Source organism: Solanum verrucosum, unplaced genomic scaffold, assembly GCF_900185275.1.
Source record: "Solanum verrucosum unplaced genomic scaffold, falcon-dt-bn FXZP01000217.1, whole genome shotgun sequence".
In the NCBI taxonomy this organism is placed as follows: Eukaryota; Viridiplantae; Streptophyta; class Magnoliopsida; order Solanales; family Solanaceae; genus Solanum; species Solanum verrucosum.
Window position 1 is genome coordinate 239,214 of NW_026020032.1, and position 18,818 is coordinate 258,031.

Below are 18,818 nucleotides of genomic sequence, written 5' to 3' on the forward strand. Positions count from 1 at the left end.
CCTGATGAAATGACAATCAATATCTATATGTTTAGTTCGTTCATGAAACACTGGATTGGCAGCTATCTGTATGGCTGATTTGCTGTCACTGTGTATGTGTACTGGCAACCTCACTTGAACCCCTAGTTCTTTGAAGAGACCAACCAACCACACAACCTCCGCCACTGTCGAAGCTAAGCTCCTATATTCAGCTTCAGCTGAACTCCTTGAAATGGTCTCCTGTTTCTTGGCCTTCCATGAAATTAGTGAGTTCCCATACACAACCATGTATCCGGTTATGGACTTCCTATTGTTTGGGCATGATGCCCAATCTGCATCACAGTATGCAGTAAGATGATTGTCAGCAGTAGATGCCATAAGTATCCCTAAGCCTGGTGACTGTTTAACATATCTGTCACGCCCCGAGCCTACACCCTGGACGTGGCCGGCACTCGAAGACCATTTCTGGTCCCCAAGCGAACCCTCATCCTGGCTGACTCCAAGCAGAATACTAACTTAAGCATACAAGAGCTTAAAACTGAATAAGAGTTTATAAACTCAACTTTATAAATCTTTAACTCAAAAGAAAACTCTGTATAATAGAATATATATACAACTCGCCATAAAAGGCAACTTTAGTCTTCAAAACATTTAACAAAATAAATGAAGAGACTTCTGAAACTCTATTGTCTATCTATGAAGCCTCTAACTGATAAAGATGGAAGCCGGGACAAGACCCACGACCTCCTAACAACTGATACAACTGAAAGGTAAATGAAATCCTCCGGAAGCAAAGAGGCTTGTCATAGCTAACTGGAACTCCCGGATGTATCAACGAATCTCCTGTTGATGATCCTGAATACCTGTGTCTGCATCATAAAAAGATGCAGGCCAAATGGCTCAGTACGTGGAATGTACGAGTATGTAAGCTGGAAATCTAAACAACATAGGCTAGAAGAAACACTGGAATAAACTGAATAACTTACCTCTTTTTCAAACTTTCTCAACTCAAGGAATACTCAAAACTACTCAAACTTACTCAACTCAAAAGATAGATACTGGACTCAAAGACAGATACTCAACTCAAAGATATATACTCAACTCAAGATATATACTTAACTCAAGATATATACTTAACTCAAAGATACTTAACTCAAGGATACTCGACTCTTGAATAACTGAACTCAACCTGACTGACTTCTTTCAATATAAGGTAATTTAAAACAAGTGCGATATAAAGAAAGACTGTTTAAAACATGCTATAAACTCTGAGTGTATACAAGGATACAATAAGCCTGAGATGTATATAGAAATACAATTGAACTGATGTATATAAAATACAATAATTTCTGTGTATGAAAATACAATAACTGCTGTGGGAGTTTCTCTAACCGACAACCATCACATAAGAGCTATAGTGATGATACAGCGAACGACCTCACGCTGCCAGAGCATCTTATACCCGGCCAAAGGTATAAGACCTGAACTGCCTAATGGATCCACTAGTCTAATCTGAAAAGGATTCATCTAAAAAGTATGATCCTTTTCTACCCATGGTGGCTAACATGGTTCTATGGGGGCTGTGGGTTCTTTGAACGCTCCCCCAATTCGGTGCTCAATACTACTCCCAAAAATGTACTGGCTCTTATGTTTTTAAAACATATTTATTCCTGCTGATATGAGATAATTACTCAAAAACTAGCCCGAAGGCTCTTTTGGAAATCTCAGTTTCCAACCTTGTTTAAATGTAAAAACATTTCTTTAAAACTTCTTTGGGAATACATAGTTCCCTAATAACTTTGAGAAAATGAACTCAACTCTTTACTATTTACTTTACTTGAAACTCGATACTTTGACTCAACTTGAAACTCTTTACTCAACTTGAAACTCTTAACTTTTGAATTGACTTGAAACTCAATACTTAACTTGGAACTTGAGCCTTAGAATGAAGTTAAAACGCTCAATGAAGACTCTTGGAAAACCTTAAAGACTTGCTTTGACTTACTTACTTCTAAGCTTGACTTCACTTGACTTGGAAACTAACTTCACTTGACTTTGAAACTAACTTCACTTGACTTGGAAACTAACTTCACTTGATTTGGAAACTAACTTCACTTGACTTTGAAACTAACTTCACTTGACTTTGAAACTAACTTCACTTGACTTGAAATTTGGATTGATCACATGTTACGGATGAGTTCTTGACTTTTAGAAGTACCTTGGAGTGTTGGAAACAACTAGGAAACATAGGTATAATACCTAGGAACATGTATGAAAAAATGGTAAATGAAAGGGAAGGATTGGTGTCCTTGGCACTAGGAGAGGTGCAACAGCCCAGCCCCTTTTTCCCCAAAAATCCGACTTTTTCCCCTTGTTTCTTTCCAATTCTAAACCCTCTCAACCTCAAGGTTTCAGCAACAACACTTAGAATCATAAAGACCCTTATTATACAATAGATTCAACTCAAAAATCACAGCCAGAAATCTGTACTAAATCAGCAAGAACTTCAACACAACACCACTACAACTTCAACAACCAATAAATCTTCTCTTGGAATTAAAAACGAGTTGGTGTGTGGGGGTATGAACCAACCAACACTAAGGATCATAAAATCCCTCAATATACAATAGGTCACAACTCAAATACACAGCCCAATCCTGTCCCACAACCAACAATAACTTCAACAACACAACTAACAACATCAACAACAACTAACAACTTCAACAACTTCAACAACAAATCCAATCTCTTCTCAAATCATAAAAACGAGCTTGGTATGTGGGGGGAAAGAATAAACCCACACTAAAGACTCACATACCTGATTAGGGATCACCCCCGACGAAAATTCACGACGATCCTTAGCTTCTTCTTCTCTTTCTCCTCTTCTTTTCCTCTTCTTTCTCTCTTATCTTCCAAGCCCTAACTCTCACTCTTACTCTCACTCTTTAAAATGGGACAAAAATGATCCAAACATCAGTCTAACACCTCAATATAACCCAAAGAAATTATTAGGGAAAAGACCAAAATACCCTTAAAATTTTCGGACTAAACAAACTGCACTGTGCGACTGTGCGACTGTGCGACTGTGCCGACAGCCCAACTTCCAAAGGGCATAACTCACTCATACGAACTCAGAATCAAGCAAACTCGGCGGCGTTGGAAAGATAATTCCAAGGGCTTTCCAGAAATAACTGGAAATTCGCCTAAATCATTCTGAGCTAGGAGTTACGACTGCTCAAAGTTGACCAAAAACTCACTTTTTTTCCATAGCCAAATTTTCCAGATTCTTTCCAAAATGACTATTTCCAATTCAACTCTTCTTGGAACTCAATGTGCTACATCTAGGGATCTTAACTTAACACTCAAGAAATTTTATTCCTCGGTAAAATCTCACTCCACATAAAGGACGGCTCGAGTCTTAGTTCGAAAATTCTCTAGGGTGTTACAATATCTCACCACCCTTAATGCTGCATTCATATGGGATGTCTTGGGGCTGTGCATAAATTGACTTAGTAGTTGCACTGCGAATGCAATGTCTGGCCTTGTCATTGTCAAATAAAGCAATCTTCCAACCAATCTCTGATAAATTTCAGGCTCATTCAACAACTTATCCTGCTCATCAGTAGGAGGGAAATGTAAATCAAATTCTGCAGTTGTGAGCTTCTGATTCAACTCAACAGGAGAACCTACAGGCTTTGAACTAGATAACCCCATATCTGAAATCAGTTCAAGGCAATACTTTCTTTGATGCATAAGGATCCCATTGCTGTTTCTAGCAAATTCAATTCCTAAGAAGTATCTCAACTCACCTAGATCTTTAATCTTAAAGTTGTCTTGAAGAGTCTTCTTTGTTTCCAAGATCAACTTGTGGTCATTGCCTGTGATCAATAGGTCATCAACATAAACAAGTACCATCACTAACCTTTTTTCTTGATGTTTTGTGAACAAAGAATAATCATAATGACTCTGCTGAAACCCTGAGTTGGCTAATGCTGTGGTCAGTTTGATATTCCACTGTCTGCTTGCCTGTTTAAGTCCATAAAGTGACTTTGTAAGCTTGCATACTGTCCCTGTCCCCTTCCCACTTTGATGGACAAATCCCAAGGGCAAATCCATGTAAACTTCTTCAGTCAAATCTCCTTGAAGAAAAGCATTGAATACATCCATTTGGTGTATCTGCCAATGCTGTGCAGTTGCTAAGGCTATGACTGATCTAACAGTCACCATTTTTACAACAGGAGAAAAAGTTTCCTGATAGTCTAAGCCTTCCTTTTGATTGTAACCCTTGGCTACCAACCTTGCTTTGAACCTATCAACTTCTCCATCTGCCCTGTATTTGATCTTGTACACCCATTTGCACCATATGGCCCTCTTATCCTTAGGCAGGGTAGTAATCTCCCATGTATGATTGTCGTCTAATGCTTGTATCTCACTTTGCATAGCTGCAATCCATCTAGGATCTTGTATAGCCTCCTGATAAGAAGCAGGTTCCTTCTCTTGTGAAAATTTGGTAACAAAACTTCTATAGGCAGGTGTGATGCTTTGGTAGTCCAACACATCTGTAATAGGATAGGAGCAATAACCCGCAGCTTTGTTCTTTGACAGAATGTAATCTGTATGCCAGATTGGGGGATTTGCAGGTCTATTGGATCTTCTAGTAGCAACAGGTAACTGAGGTGTTAAAATGCTTGGTTCAGGAGAAGAAACAAAGGGTACTTGATCTTGAGATTCAATGGCTGAATCATGACAAGAAGAGTCAGTGACAACAGTCTGTGGAGTTACAGTTGCAGGGGCATCCACTGTATTTCTGAATACTACACAAGGTGTAAGCTCACAATCTTCCATACGTGAATAGGACAATGAAACACCTTGATCTTTGTCTTGTCCTGAACCTGAAGTTTGAAAGGGAAAAACATCCTCATGAAACTTGACATCTCTGCTGACAAAATGTATTTTGGATTCAATGTCCAATAGCTTATATCCCTTTTGACTAGTAGCATATCCAAGCAACACAGCTTTCCTTGCCTTTGGGGCAAATTTATCATTCATGTTCAAGTTTGTAGCAAAAACAAGACAACCTATCACCCTGAGGTGTGACAAGGAAGGCTGTTTACCATAAAATACCATGTTAAATCCAGCAATTCTAAATAAGCTGGAGATGAAGAACAAACTGATTGAGAGAGAAGAAGAGATTCTGTATAGATTGAATTATCACTATTCTGCTTAACTGAAAAAGATGCTTTACAATGCTTTATATAGAAGTTACTAGCTATCTAACTGAATAACAAGCTCTAACTAACCTTCACGTGTTAATTAAAACTAATTGACAGCTAACTAACACTAATCGATAGCTAACTAACACTAATCAACAGCTGTACACTTAACCAGCTGCTCAACACTAACTAAATTCTGTAATGTTATTGAGCTGAAATTTTGTGTTGAGAAGCTTAGATAGTTATATAACTGCTGCTTTTTCTTCAATGTTGCCTCGTACCACCTATATCTGTTGATTCTGGTATTTGCAAAACATACAAAGAGTATGTGTGCTGGTTATATAAAATCACGAAATTCTAAAATGAAATGTTGATCGAATAGCCTGAAATTTTGTCAGACTTTTATGTTTAAAGTCCGCGAACACAAAGTACCACTGCTTTCACACTTCTAGTAAGTACAAGTGAAGGTATAGGTGCACCCATTGTAGAAGCTTTTAGTTACTACTCCTACCTCAGCTTTAGCTTCCTCTGTTCATCATTTCTGATGAAACTAGTGTTTTCAAGAAGCTTTTTTGTACTGGAAAACCTCCACCTGTGTGAGGTTGTTCATATAGATGGTCCAAGCCCAGATAAAGGAGGAGGGTTGTCGAGGGTCAATTGGAAACAGCCTCTCTATCCCATAAAGGTAAGGGTAAGATTGGTGAATCACTACATCTTACCCTCCCCAAACCCTACTTGTCGGATTACACTCGGTTTTTTGTTGTTTTTTTTACTGGAAAGGATGGGGATCAACTACTCTATTGTACCTTTATTGACTGGGCTAATGAAACAATTTGTTTATTTTTTGCATCTTTTCCACATGTACTTAGAGTTTTGACAGATCTTTATGGAAATTTAGCAAAATATATAATAGCACAAAAGGGTTCTAGGGGTACGTAAAAAACTATATTGCTCGGACTCTTCACACCCGTGTCGAATTCTTTAAAAGAGTGCTGCTTCTGGAGGATCTGACACACAACCGTTGACCTTTTTATAGCTCTGGCCAATACTAAATTGAATATTAGTTTTGTTGATAATTATAGTAACTAGTAAACATCATAGTTTATCTCTTCTTTTCATAATATTCTAATCAATTTTCTTGTCATAACTGTATATTTTCCTAGTGGAAAATCTTCTAGTTAACCAGATTTGTTACTAAACTTTACATCTATGTTTAGGGATGGATGGCAATGGGGCGGTGTAGGGCGGGGCGGTGTGGGTTGAGCTTAACCTGCAAAATTTTTAATTCGCCCGCCCCGCATAACTATTCTTTTCATTTTCAACCCACCCCGCATAGATCCGTGCCGCATGAACCCGCCCCACATAATTTTTTAAATATTTTTTTCTAGTTATGTTTGATACTAAAAATAAAATTCATAAAAATAAATTCATTTTTTCATTAAGTTGTATTAATTTAATAGGATAGTGAGTTAAAATTTTATTTTTTAGAGGTCAATTGGGAAACATGTAAGAAATTATATTATTTTTTATTGAACCATTTTCATTTATTATCTTGAATATTTTAGTAGCTTTAATGAAATTATCTTCATAATTAATGTTCTATCACTCTTATAACATGTAAAAAGTTAAAATTAAGTTTGAACCCACATAAAATCACATATACCCGCAACCCGCCCCACCCCACATTAATTTTTTAAAAACCCACTTCAACCCGCCCCGCATTCGACCCACCCCACACAACTTTAAACCCGCCCCGCCCCACATAGCCTTAAACCCACCCCGCCTTGCCCCATTGCCATCCCTATGACTATGTTGATTGCAGAAATTAAATTGCTTTTCTGAGCAGAGATCTTACTTCTTTATTGATGTACCCTTTTGATGATACAACCTGCTGAGTTTTTTATCTTTGATCAGATTACTTTTCTTTATCACAAATCCCAAGTTGTAAATGTTTTACAAATATGTCTAAGCATTCCAAGTTAGAATCAATGATTTGGCGAGACGAGTACGGGGACAATGGTACAGGACCTGGTTTAGTGTCTTTGCCAGTGTACCGGTCGGTTTGCTACCTTTACTTGTAGCTTTAAAATGCAAATACAAAAAGAAGTAAGTGTGCTCTGTTTGCCATAAATACTTGATTGATGTGGGTGACACACAATTAATCTTCAATTTAAACCATGAGTGGTGACTGTTCATATGGAACTTAATTCACGAGAGAGATTGTTGGGTATATGTAAACAAAGTCTCACATGCAAAGTAGATGTGAAAAAAAGAAGTTACTTCTAAGATGTTGGATACTCTTAACGGTATGAGACCTTTTGGGGGAAACCGTATAGACTTGATTTAAAGTGAACAATATCACACCATGTTAAGAGTATTTTTGGATTGGCTTAGCCCAACGAATCTAGAGGTGAGAATTAGGATGATTAAAGGTATAAAAGGAGGTAGACCTAAATTCATACGAAAGAAAGTTGCCTCGAAAGACCTAAGATCTTTTGAAATCTACAAAAAACTTAAGAGCATGTTGGTGGCACTTACATTTATACAGCTTCCAGTTACCATAGTTGGTAACAGGGCTTGCTGAACCAACATCCATTCTCTTGAGCATTCTAATACTTGATACTCCAATTCCTCTGTTTCAATTTGTTTATCTGGTTCTGACTTCACACGAAGTTTAAGAAAGTGAAGAAAACTTATGAATCGTGTGGTCTTAAACTGAAAATATGTAAAAACATACCAAAATGTTCTTTAATCTTGTTGTCTTAAACATGTCACGTGGAAAGTTGAAACTAAAGAGTTGCCAAAAAAGAAAGTAAAACAAACAAATTGAAACGGAGGAAGTATATGAATTGTAACAAACTGTTCTTTTCTCATGTGAAAGTACAAATCCTATTCTAAATTTCTTGTTAGGAGAAAACAAGAATCACATCTTTAACAAAGAACTTTAGAAACAAATATCATACATCTTGTGCAAAACTTAAGCAATAATGAATTCAAACTGATAAAAGTATCAAAGTTTTAAAGGTAAACAAAAAAAATATTAAAGCAAATTGAAGAGATTATAAAGAGACATTCATTTGTATTGTACTATTGAAACTTCTCTTGTGTTCATGTTAACACACACCAATGCTAATAAGCCTTGAATGCAATTGAAAGAAAACTTCTCCCATAACTCTTTGTTTATATACAGAATGTCCTGTTAAGTAAACCTTCAAGACCTATTGTGGATTGGATCTGATCCTTTTCGTACTTTTCGTTTACTTGAGCCATTTGGATCAAATGTCTTACTTACTGGTGCTGATTTGAAGCCAGTGTTCAACTCCTCCTCTGTAACTAATCCTTTAAGCATACGCCTACTCGTCGATAACCTCAGCTCATTTTGTTGTTGTGAATGTGAACAAACTACTAAGAAACCTATACAAATAAGAAGAAATACAAATGCCTTGTTACTAATGAAAACCATTTTTTTCTGAGTAACAGGAAGAAAGTTCAAATATTTGGAGTCCTGATACTATGATCTATTATTGTGTATGTGTGTGTATATATATAGTGACTGATGTTTTTTATTGAAAGGATTTTGGGGGTCCCAGAATCTGTAGATTAGTTTTTAGATTCACCCCAATCATGAATATTGCAGCTAAAGTAGAAAATTAAGGCTGTTATAAAAGAATCCAATTAGGATGAATAAAGGGTACTTCTTGGAACAACATCCTAGAGAAGCTAAGCATCTTTTCACTTGTTATTTGTAGGACACATACATGAGACATCAAAACTCGTTTTCATTGTGTCTCGTGGATACCTGATGTTGACGTAGTTACATAAGTTTTCAAGGTGTCTAGATGGTCATTTTTTTAGTTGGAGTGTTCGACTGACACAGTGGAGATGAGTTGAGGTGTCTAGATATACATCCTTAAAGTTGAAGTGTTTACTTGTCAGTTGATGTCAAGTTAAGTTGTTTATCTATATATCATTACCTCTGCATTGATCTTAGAATCAAGGACTAATGTTTGCCACCTAGACTTGCAGATGACATGTCATATAAATTTTCAAGGTGTCTAGAAGGTCATTTTGTTAGTTGAAGTGTTCAACTAACACAGTGGATATGAGTTGAGGTGTCTAAATATACATCCTTAAAGTTGAACTGTTTAGTTGTTAGTTGGTGTCAAGTTAAGTTGTTTATCTATATATCGTTACTTCTACATTGATCTTAGAATCAAGGACTAATGTTTGCCACCTGGATTTCCAGTCAGCTTGCCACATCATCGTTATTACACGCCCAAGGGTATAGCTTAGTGCTCACTAAAATACACTAAGAATCATGACATCTTAAGTTTAAATTCAAACAGAAACAAAAATACTTGATGACTTATTTCTTACTTGAACAAATTACTCAATAATTGTGCTAATGAAAAATAGCAGATATCTATAAAATTAGTCGAGGTGCATATAAACTGACTCGTACGCCACGATTGTCCAAAAACATGTGAAACTAAGTACTTGCTTAAAATGGCTATTGTTTGTTAATCAAACCTTACTTAGTTATTAAGGAAGAAAAAACTTTTTGGTAAGCAGCCAAAACTATAAGACTGGTAAAAGTGTAAGTAGTCATAAAGCAAAATGTGATTAAAAAAAAAAAGGAAGGATATGTGGGGAATAGAACATCACTTCCTAAAAACAACTAAACATTATACTTTATGTTATTAAGAAATATCACTTTAGAATTCCAAGCTCTTTTCCCAATGCAAAAACTAAAAATACCAGTCTTGGTTTCTTGTGCCAAATCTGTTTCTTTATGCTTTTCTTTTTTAGTCTTTATATTTTTAGTTTAATTTCTTTTATTCAGATAAAACCACTTCAAGTGTCACTTTCTCTTAAAAATTGAAATTGTTTTTGTTTTTCTCGTTAAACCAGGAAGACCAACTTTTTCTTTATATTGCTTTGATTTTATTTTATAAAAATAAAGATAATGATAAAAAAAACATATTTGAACTAAATATTTTTTGCGAGTATCATATTTTAATTATCTCTTGTTCTTTTATCCTACTTCAACTATTATCATCTATGTATTAGAACACACCTGGTTGAGTAGATGGTGATAGTTCAAAAAGAAAAAGGGAACAAGTGATAGTTGGCCTAATCAACTTTGAGTTGTGTTTTACTCCCTCCGTTATGTGGCACATTTCGAATTTCGAGATTCAAATAAGTCTATCTTTGATCGTAAATTTTTTATATATCTTTTAAATATTTTGGATTGTCAATTATTGTGACTTATAGTATTTTTTACGTAGTTTACAAATATATGAATTTCATTTTTAAAAAATTGAAGATTTCATGCGGAAATTCCCGTTCAACTTAAACAATTTGACTCTTAAAATACGAAATATGTCATATAAATTGAGACGAAGAGAGTAACATATAGATAGACAGTGATAATTCAGATAGAAAAAAACTACAATAACAACTGACAGTTAATATATGAAACTCTCGAAATAGTTCAGATGTGTTTTTACCTGTAGAAAATATTACTAGTAAATCACAACAAAGTTGGAACATTCTAAAGAACATGTTTTAATGCTCTATGAACTTGTGTTATGGAGAATGGATTGTGTTTCCAAGATATACAAATACAGCATGTTTTCACTTTCATTGGTGCTCTCTGCTCACTTTTACCTTTTGTCTTGTCATAGTAGATAAAGCTTTTTAGTAGAATACATCACCAAGTGTGATAGAATGATTGGAATATCTAACTTTTTTTTCATAATTATGATGTTCGGATCAATTTACATGCATCACGGTTTGCCTTATTTTTATAAAGTGTGAGATATCTTTCACCCACTCAAGTATCGCATAACTCTATCCAGTAAGGTTTGGATATATGAAAAAAAATCACTTAATATTGTTATCTTCGTTTCATATCATTTTCAGCGTATTTGATTGATCACTAAGTCATGCCCTTAATAAAAGTTACTAGTAATGAAGAACCTTTCGATTGGAAACAATTTACTCCGTCAATGCACTATCCAACTTAACTTCAAAAGTCCTCTTCATATTCGTATAAACTTCGTATCCAATCAAACTAATATAAAGAGTAATAATAAAAGTAGGTTTATTTGTGTAGGGAGGGACCTATTAATTTGCTTGTACTGCACATTTTCTAACTTAAGGTTGGCATACTTATTAGATATACTCTTGTCTTAAAGTTGAGAATCTTGAAGGGGCTTTCATGATTTCATCCTATGCCCTTAAGAACTTTTTACTAATTTGGACAAGAAGAAAATTGGATCCATATTCCAATCCAGATATAGTATTTTCAATTAAATTGTCTTATTGACAACTAAGATCTAACGGCGAAATCAAGATTTTCGATAAGAAAATTCAGCTTATAACGAAGTACATCCAACAAAAAGCCAAGAGAGACCGATGTGTATCCATTTCTTAAATTTTTTCATATACATACCTGTTTCAAATATGTAGTGTCCGAAGTTAGACTTGAGAAAATCAAATTTCAAACACAATATCTGAAGTTGTATATGAGTGAAGTTCAAGCAATAATTCAATTATTTTTGTCTGAGCGTTAGGGGTGTATTTTGGTTGAACTAAAGAAATATTTGGAGCACAAGCTAATTATATGTTTGTATGCAAACTTTACCGAAAAAATCCGAGATTTATTAGTTTGTTTTGATTTATGAATTTAAAATTTCGACACAATGGTTTGGTTTGGTATTTGAAAAATCCGAATTCTATTAGTTTGGTTTGGTTTATAAATTTAAAATTTTTACACAAATGATTTGGTTTGATATTTGAAAATCCGAACCAACTCGATCATGTACACCCCTAGTCAGCCCTATATGACTGAAGTTTACTAATTTTTGCCTCAGTTCAATTATTTTTGCTTGAATTTCACCCATTTGAAACTTAGATTGTATGTCTGAATTCTGAAGTTAGACTTTATAAAAATCAACTCCAAACACCTTATGTTTAAAGTTGTCGGAAGTGACTACATGTGAAAAAAAATTAAAAGACAAACAGGAGTTAAATAACGATGTCGAAATTGGATATCCATGCAATTTACCCCATATAATTCGATTAATTTCAAATTTTGAATTCGTCTCTTTTGTGTGATATAATACAAGAGAAATCCAACCAAAGAGAACAGAGTCCTTATCTGCTAAGCAAGACAAGGACATAAAAATAGCAAATGATTTTTAAGACATAAATTAATGTTAGAAAACAACAAGCTTTAGATAATTAGTGGGCTCAAAGACACTAATAATCTTTTGTTAAAGTTTAAAATTTGAACAAACAAAGAGTGGGACACTGCAAAGAGAATGTTTACCAAAAAAATACAAGTGTTTAAAGAAGATGCTTTGCTCTACTTTAACATCATATTTGGTTGTATAAAAATTGATCCTATAACATGGACAACTTTTATATATTCTCAAATCCTTAAAAATTACCACTCCTTTTTAACCCTCAAAAACCTTTAAAAGAAATGTAAGCCACAAGATTACTGAATTTGATAGTGATATTAGTTGAGTTTGTTAGGGAGTTGTCTATGTTAGAAAGATATTCTTCGTCCCATTTTAACTGTCGTTTTAGCTCTTTTTACACCTGTTAAGAAAAACAATAAATACAAAATATAAATTATTAAGTATTCTTATTTATAAAAATAGATTGATTTCTTAGATTATAGTTGAAAGTAATTGTCAACTTTAGTGCCAACGAGGGTAATAATAGACCAAAGTTTTAACATATGGCAAAATTGATCAATTTCGAATAATACACAAGTAAAATTGACCCTTTTAGCCTTTTTATACAATATTACAAACTACATTTTTGTGGTTTGAAAAATCAGATAGTACTATATATTGTTACATATACCTGTCCTGTGCCAATTCCTTTTTTTACAACTTTCGCACACCTTGACTAATTTCACGCGATACCTCTGCCAATTCCTTTGTATTTATCTTTTTAATAATATCTCTTAAAATGTTGCTAGTCACTTACACTTGATAGAAATGATAAATATACAATTATAACAGTAAAATGATTTATATCATTAATATTCAACTGTTCAGATGGGTTCTATCATAGCTTTATGAACATATATATGTAATCCCGAAGATAGGAAGAGAATAATAAGACAATTCTTCATGGGCACAAGAAAGGTTAATCAAAAATGTCATACATAGATGTTAAATGATACGATTAATATACAACTTAGTGACACATAATTTTTTTAGTAAAAGATGAGACATGGTGATATTGTTCATAATACAGAAACAAATCAAGCATAAGGCAGGATTTAGCTTCAAAATAAGAGATCAAGCGCGATCGTCTTATTGTTTAAACGTTATCCACTGAAGCAGGCGCTGCTGGTGTTGCTGGTGCAGCTGATGCTATGGTAAACTGTACACTTCTCGGCTGTCCAGAGTGTAACACAACTGCAAATTGTGTTGCTGCCAATGCTGCAGCTTCCTGCTCAACCAAACAATGAATTCGAGTTTTTTACATCAGTTGTAGCTAAATATAGACGTGCACAGCACACTATCTCGAAAACAATTCATTGATGCGGGACTAGCAAAACTAACACCCACCTCTCTTTGCCTGCGCTGCTGCAAAATGCTGATGGCCCAGAGCATGATGTAGCAGGGTAAAAGAAAGCCAACTGCCCGAAGTAAGAAAAGCTGCAGAGATGGATCAGTTAGATCCACCGTTAAGAAGAAACCTTTTTAAAGAGAAATATAAAAATGGCAACCATATAGGTGTACAGCTAGCCAACTTACTGAAAAGAAAGCAGTTGGATCTTCATCGTCTCCATCCGTTTCTGTCATTGGTAATGCATGGCGCAAGAGTAGAAGAGCCATCAACTGTCAATGAATATTATCATTTAAGACTGGACAGTCATCAGATTGTGGGCAGAACGGGGAAGGGATAGACTAAGTATACAAGATGGTCCATATCATTGGAAATAAACAAGCTATGGTCACGAATCCTGGTCATAAAGGAGAGACCAGTCGAGACAGATCACCAGAGATTGAGACGGCCAATCTTTTTGAAGTAATGGGGTTCAGGTATATAAAGCTTGAACAAGCAATACAGCACTCTGCATTTTGATTCGTATCTCTTCTCATTTCTTTTTCTAAACCAATTAAAATGAAAAAACGAACTTCGGAAATAAAAAAAACATTTAACCAAAGTGGGAAAAAAGAAACATTTGTATCTGTAAAAACATTTTTTGTTCTTACATGCCTAAAATATCAGTTAGATAAACAAAACCCTGAATTGGATTAGTGTATTTTTTAAACTGAAATTCCTTGAAAGTGAACCAAAAAGTGAATGAGGCAATGACACAAATACTAGGTAAAGAGGCTCACAATGTTATCTTAGGAAATAAGTAAGTACAAGGGCTTACAATTAAAGCAGCAGATCGACAGAATGCTGCACCACTTGCATTTGCAGAATTGTAATCATCATATTCAGCTTCCAGAAGTTGGCGTTCAGCCTCTGCAATTGCCAAGACGCGAGGATCATGTAAATTCAAAGGAGTGCCAGAGATTTGCCATCCTCCCCTGCACCAAAATATGAAGGCTTAAAATTAGTTTAAAAGCTGTAAAAGTGTGTAGTTTACACCCTTGAGGCCTAGTGGTCAGTGAAGTGAGGGAGAACCATGAGGTCTCTATAGTTCAAATATCAGCAGAGACAACAAAAAAACACTAGGTGATTTTTCTTTCATCTGCCCAAGCCTTGGTGGACAAAATAATCCTTGGGAGGTAGCAGATACTTAGTGGAATTAGTCAAGGTGCACGCAAGCTGGCCCGGGCACCACCGTCATAAAAAGAATGTAAATTGGTCAAACCTCATGACTAATTCCACACCGACTAGCTAAAATCACAACCAAAGAGGTCAAAACATTAATCATGGCTTGTTTGAATTGAAAAGGTTACAGAAAAAAAAGAGAATTTACAACCAAATTAGTGGTATATAAACAAATGAAAGATGAACCAACTTAAACTCACCCAATATCAATAATTGTCTCCTCAGCCACAGGTCGAGGAGGAACAGTGTAACCAGGCTGGTATTGCTGCAAATTGCAATTGAAAATGAAACTAATCAGAAAAGAAATCATCTAATGAGCATCAAGATTAAAGGGAAGAATTTCAAATGTATCAGGCCCAGACTCTCAAGTTTCTCTGAAATCATCACGAGTCGAGCAATTTATTTAAGAGATATGTTGATTGTCAAAGCACTACGGAATAGGGCTAAGCAAGAGAGAGAGACAACTATAGGTGAATGCTCCAAGAGACAAATACATATCCAAACTTCATTGTCTTGAAAAAACAAACTAAGCTTGATGATACAGAATTAAGCAATTATAGGGCCAATATATATTGATTTTAAAATAAGGATAGTTCAGTTTTAAACTAAAATAGTCAACTTGCATAATCATCATGAATGAGAGGGATGGATGCAAAGGATCTCATGGCAAGAAGATCCCTTATTTTTATATCAAAAACCACCTTTGTGGTAAGGGGGTTAGGCATTGACCCCTACCAGTTCATTCCTTCACAAAAGGGAAAAAAGATCCTTATAAATATATTTAACTTGCATTATTATTTTTAGGTTCAGTATTCACCACACCGGAAAGAAGGTGACAAAAGATATCTAACTATGCAACTTGAACAAAAGGATTGGTCGTGTAATTTCTCAAACTATGGGGAAGGGAAAGGTGAGTGCCACACACTAACTTTTTTTAAGTGGTGGTGCCCAAGCCATCTTGCACACAATTTGACTAATCCACATAATACTCACTACACCCACTAGTACAGATGGAAATAAATCACTTAGCCTTTTTTGTCTCTGCTAGGATTTGAACTATGGTCTTAAATTGCAGTTTCATTGACTGCTGGGTCATATCCTTGAGTGCTGCCACATCATTTCTGAAATAGGAGTACCAGCAATTTATCCTTGTCCTTTCACACTAATGTGACACATGAAAGGACTATGTGACTTGTGTAAAATCAGCAAGCCAGACAACCGGGCCAATAATTCTCCACATATCATCTCATATGATTATGATCTAATCTCAATGGACTGTATATAACGTAAACCCATCTTACTTACCAAACTACTCCCAAGGGTACTTCAAAAGGGGAAGAGAATCCTGTGATTTGAACTCAATGGCTCAAGCAGGAGTACTCTCACATAGAATGGAGACACAAGACAGTATGCAAAGTTGGAAACCAACTGGGAGATTGACACATACCTGATGGCAAATCTCACAAGTAATATCCCCCTTCTCATTGCACCAGTGTTGAACGCATGTTCGGTGTGTGTACTGCAGTAAGCGTTTCCCCCCAAAATAATTAGCAGAGACACAAATTGAAAGAAAACAAAGCAAGCGAGACAGAAAACAACAATTAAGTTATCAGACAATTGAAGAAAATCACATAACTTACTGTATAGTATAATGGAAACAATGCAAAGAAGAAAAGTGCTACCATCTATGCAATTAAAGTGAGAATAAGTAGAAAAAATTGAATTGAAAGCAGGAAAAAACTTTTGAGGGTGAAGATGTATAAAAAGAAAGCAACTGCAACACGAGAACAGCAGTGGCAAGGATATTACAGCTATAGCTCAATAAGTGCTGCTACGGAATCAAAGAGTTCCTGAAGTGAAAGTAGAATGTGATATGACTATATCAGATAGCAGGATCATTCTGTTAACAGGGTCATGTCTGGGCTCATTATGGTGGATAACCACAACTCAAGCGAAATCAAGCTTGCTTGAAAAGGGGATCCCAACGACAGTCTTGAAAAGAAGTACTCCCTCTGTTTCAAAAAGAATAGCCTAGTTTGACTTGGAACGGAGTTTAAGAAAAGAAATAAGGCGTTTTAGTCTTGTGGTTCTAAATTAAAGTTATGTCAAATGTACCAAAATGCCCTTTATCTTGTGGCCCTAAACATGTCAAGTGGAAAATTGAAATTAAAGTGTTGTCAAAAAAGGAAATGGGTCATTCTTTTTTAAACAGACTAAAAAGGAAACTAGGCCATTCGTTTTGAAACACACTGAGGTACAAAGAGAGTGAAAAAAGAGAAAACACCAGAAAAACGCTCACCATCATCATGCAAAGCTACACACACACATCATAGCCCCCCTCTTACCATGGCATTCAAGATATCACCACATCAATATTGGTGATATCTACTTGCGCCAAACAAGTTGGGATCCACTTGTCGAGTATCACTAATTTAAACAGTATCTGGAGGTGATCAAACTGAACTCAAATGCAAGCACAAGTGCTTCTAATTTCAAGGCACATATGAAGAAAACAAAGAAAAGAAGAAAATCTAACCCCACATTTCCTTTTGTCCTGTAAACAATTTTCATATAACAATAAAATGATCAGATTCTCCTGAAAGTAAAACCAAACGAGAAAAAGATTTCACCTTGAGACTTCCACTGCAAGCACATGGGCTCTCCAACTTGTCCAAAGAATCCTCCTCCTGGCAAATCCTGCACTCTGCTCTACCAATTAACGGCACCTCCTCATCACCCTCCTCCTCCTCCTCCTCCTCCTCCTCCTCCGGCACCTTCTTCTCATCTACAGCTATTGCCGACAAAGACCCCACCATTTCAGGATTCTTCCCATCCATAATCTCAGCTCCATTAGCCTTCACAAGACGATCCGTATTCACCACCAAACAATCTCCCATTCTAAAAACCCAGATTAAAAAAATAACACAATTCCTACACCAAATTTACCAATAATCACTTCCCAATTCAATAAACACCGAAAGTTAAGATCTTTCTTTAACATCAACTACTTCTTCTCAATTCAAACTAATCTAATTTCATTTCTTTCCAATGGTCACAAAAATTCACGAAAAAACAAACCCTAAACATAAAATTGACCCATGAACCCAAAAATCTCGGCGACATCAAGATACTTCTCAAAATTCACAGCCTAAATTCAAATTAAACCAAAAAAAAGAGCAAAAAAAGGAATCATACCTGGGAAAATGAAGAAATTCAGGAAATGGAAAGAGAAAAAACCCAAAAAATTCTGCGGATTTGTAGCGGAACAAATTGAACGGTGTTTGCTAATTATAGTATTTATCTTAGATTTGTCCGAAAAATATACCAAAATAGAACTAAGGAACCACTGAATTATCGCGGTTTGTTTGTTGTTTTCTGCACTTTTTTGGTTAAGCTTTCTTTTCTTCCTTGTAAAAAAAGAGAATTTGGGGATCTCTCTATTTATCTTCGCTTTACAGGTTTTTATATGCATCAACAGTATCGAAATTCCGTATTTTCACTAAGGGGTTCGAAAGAATTTAATTTTAATACCTCAACAACCTCTAATCTCGTATCTAGGAGTAATAATTTTATATAGGGAAAAGGGTCTGATATACCCCTCAACTTTGTCATTTAGAGCTGATATACCCTTCGTTATGAAAATAGCTCATATATACCCCTATTTATATACAAATGGTTCACATATATCCTTTCCCTCTAACGAAAATGAAAAAAAAATTAGTTTAATTTTTTATTATTTTAAAAAAAAAAAAAAAACTATAATCCCATACGGGTATATTTAATATTCCTCAAACATATTATTTTGAC

The 18,818-nt window shown here is 35.3% G+C and overlaps 1 protein-coding gene across 1 annotated transcript; it reads right to left on the reverse strand.

Annotated features, from left to right (window-relative positions):
• Positions 1-13,331: 13,331 nt before the first annotated feature.
• LOC125821515 (uncharacterized) lies at positions 13,332-18,433 on the reverse strand. Its single transcript, XM_049500934.1, has 8 exons — positions 18,207-18,433; positions 17,642-17,942; positions 16,459-16,530; positions 15,212-15,276; positions 14,608-14,764; positions 13,979-14,062; positions 13,790-13,879; positions 13,332-13,670 (listed from the first exon to the last, which is right to left on the reverse strand). The coding sequence occupies exons 2-8, from the start codon at positions 17,906-17,908 to the stop codon at positions 13,539-13,541; spliced, it is 867 nt and encodes a 288-aa protein (XP_049356891.1). The 5' UTR covers positions 17,909-17,942; positions 18,207-18,433; the 3' UTR covers positions 13,332-13,538.
• Positions 18,434-18,818: the final 385 nt, after the last annotated feature.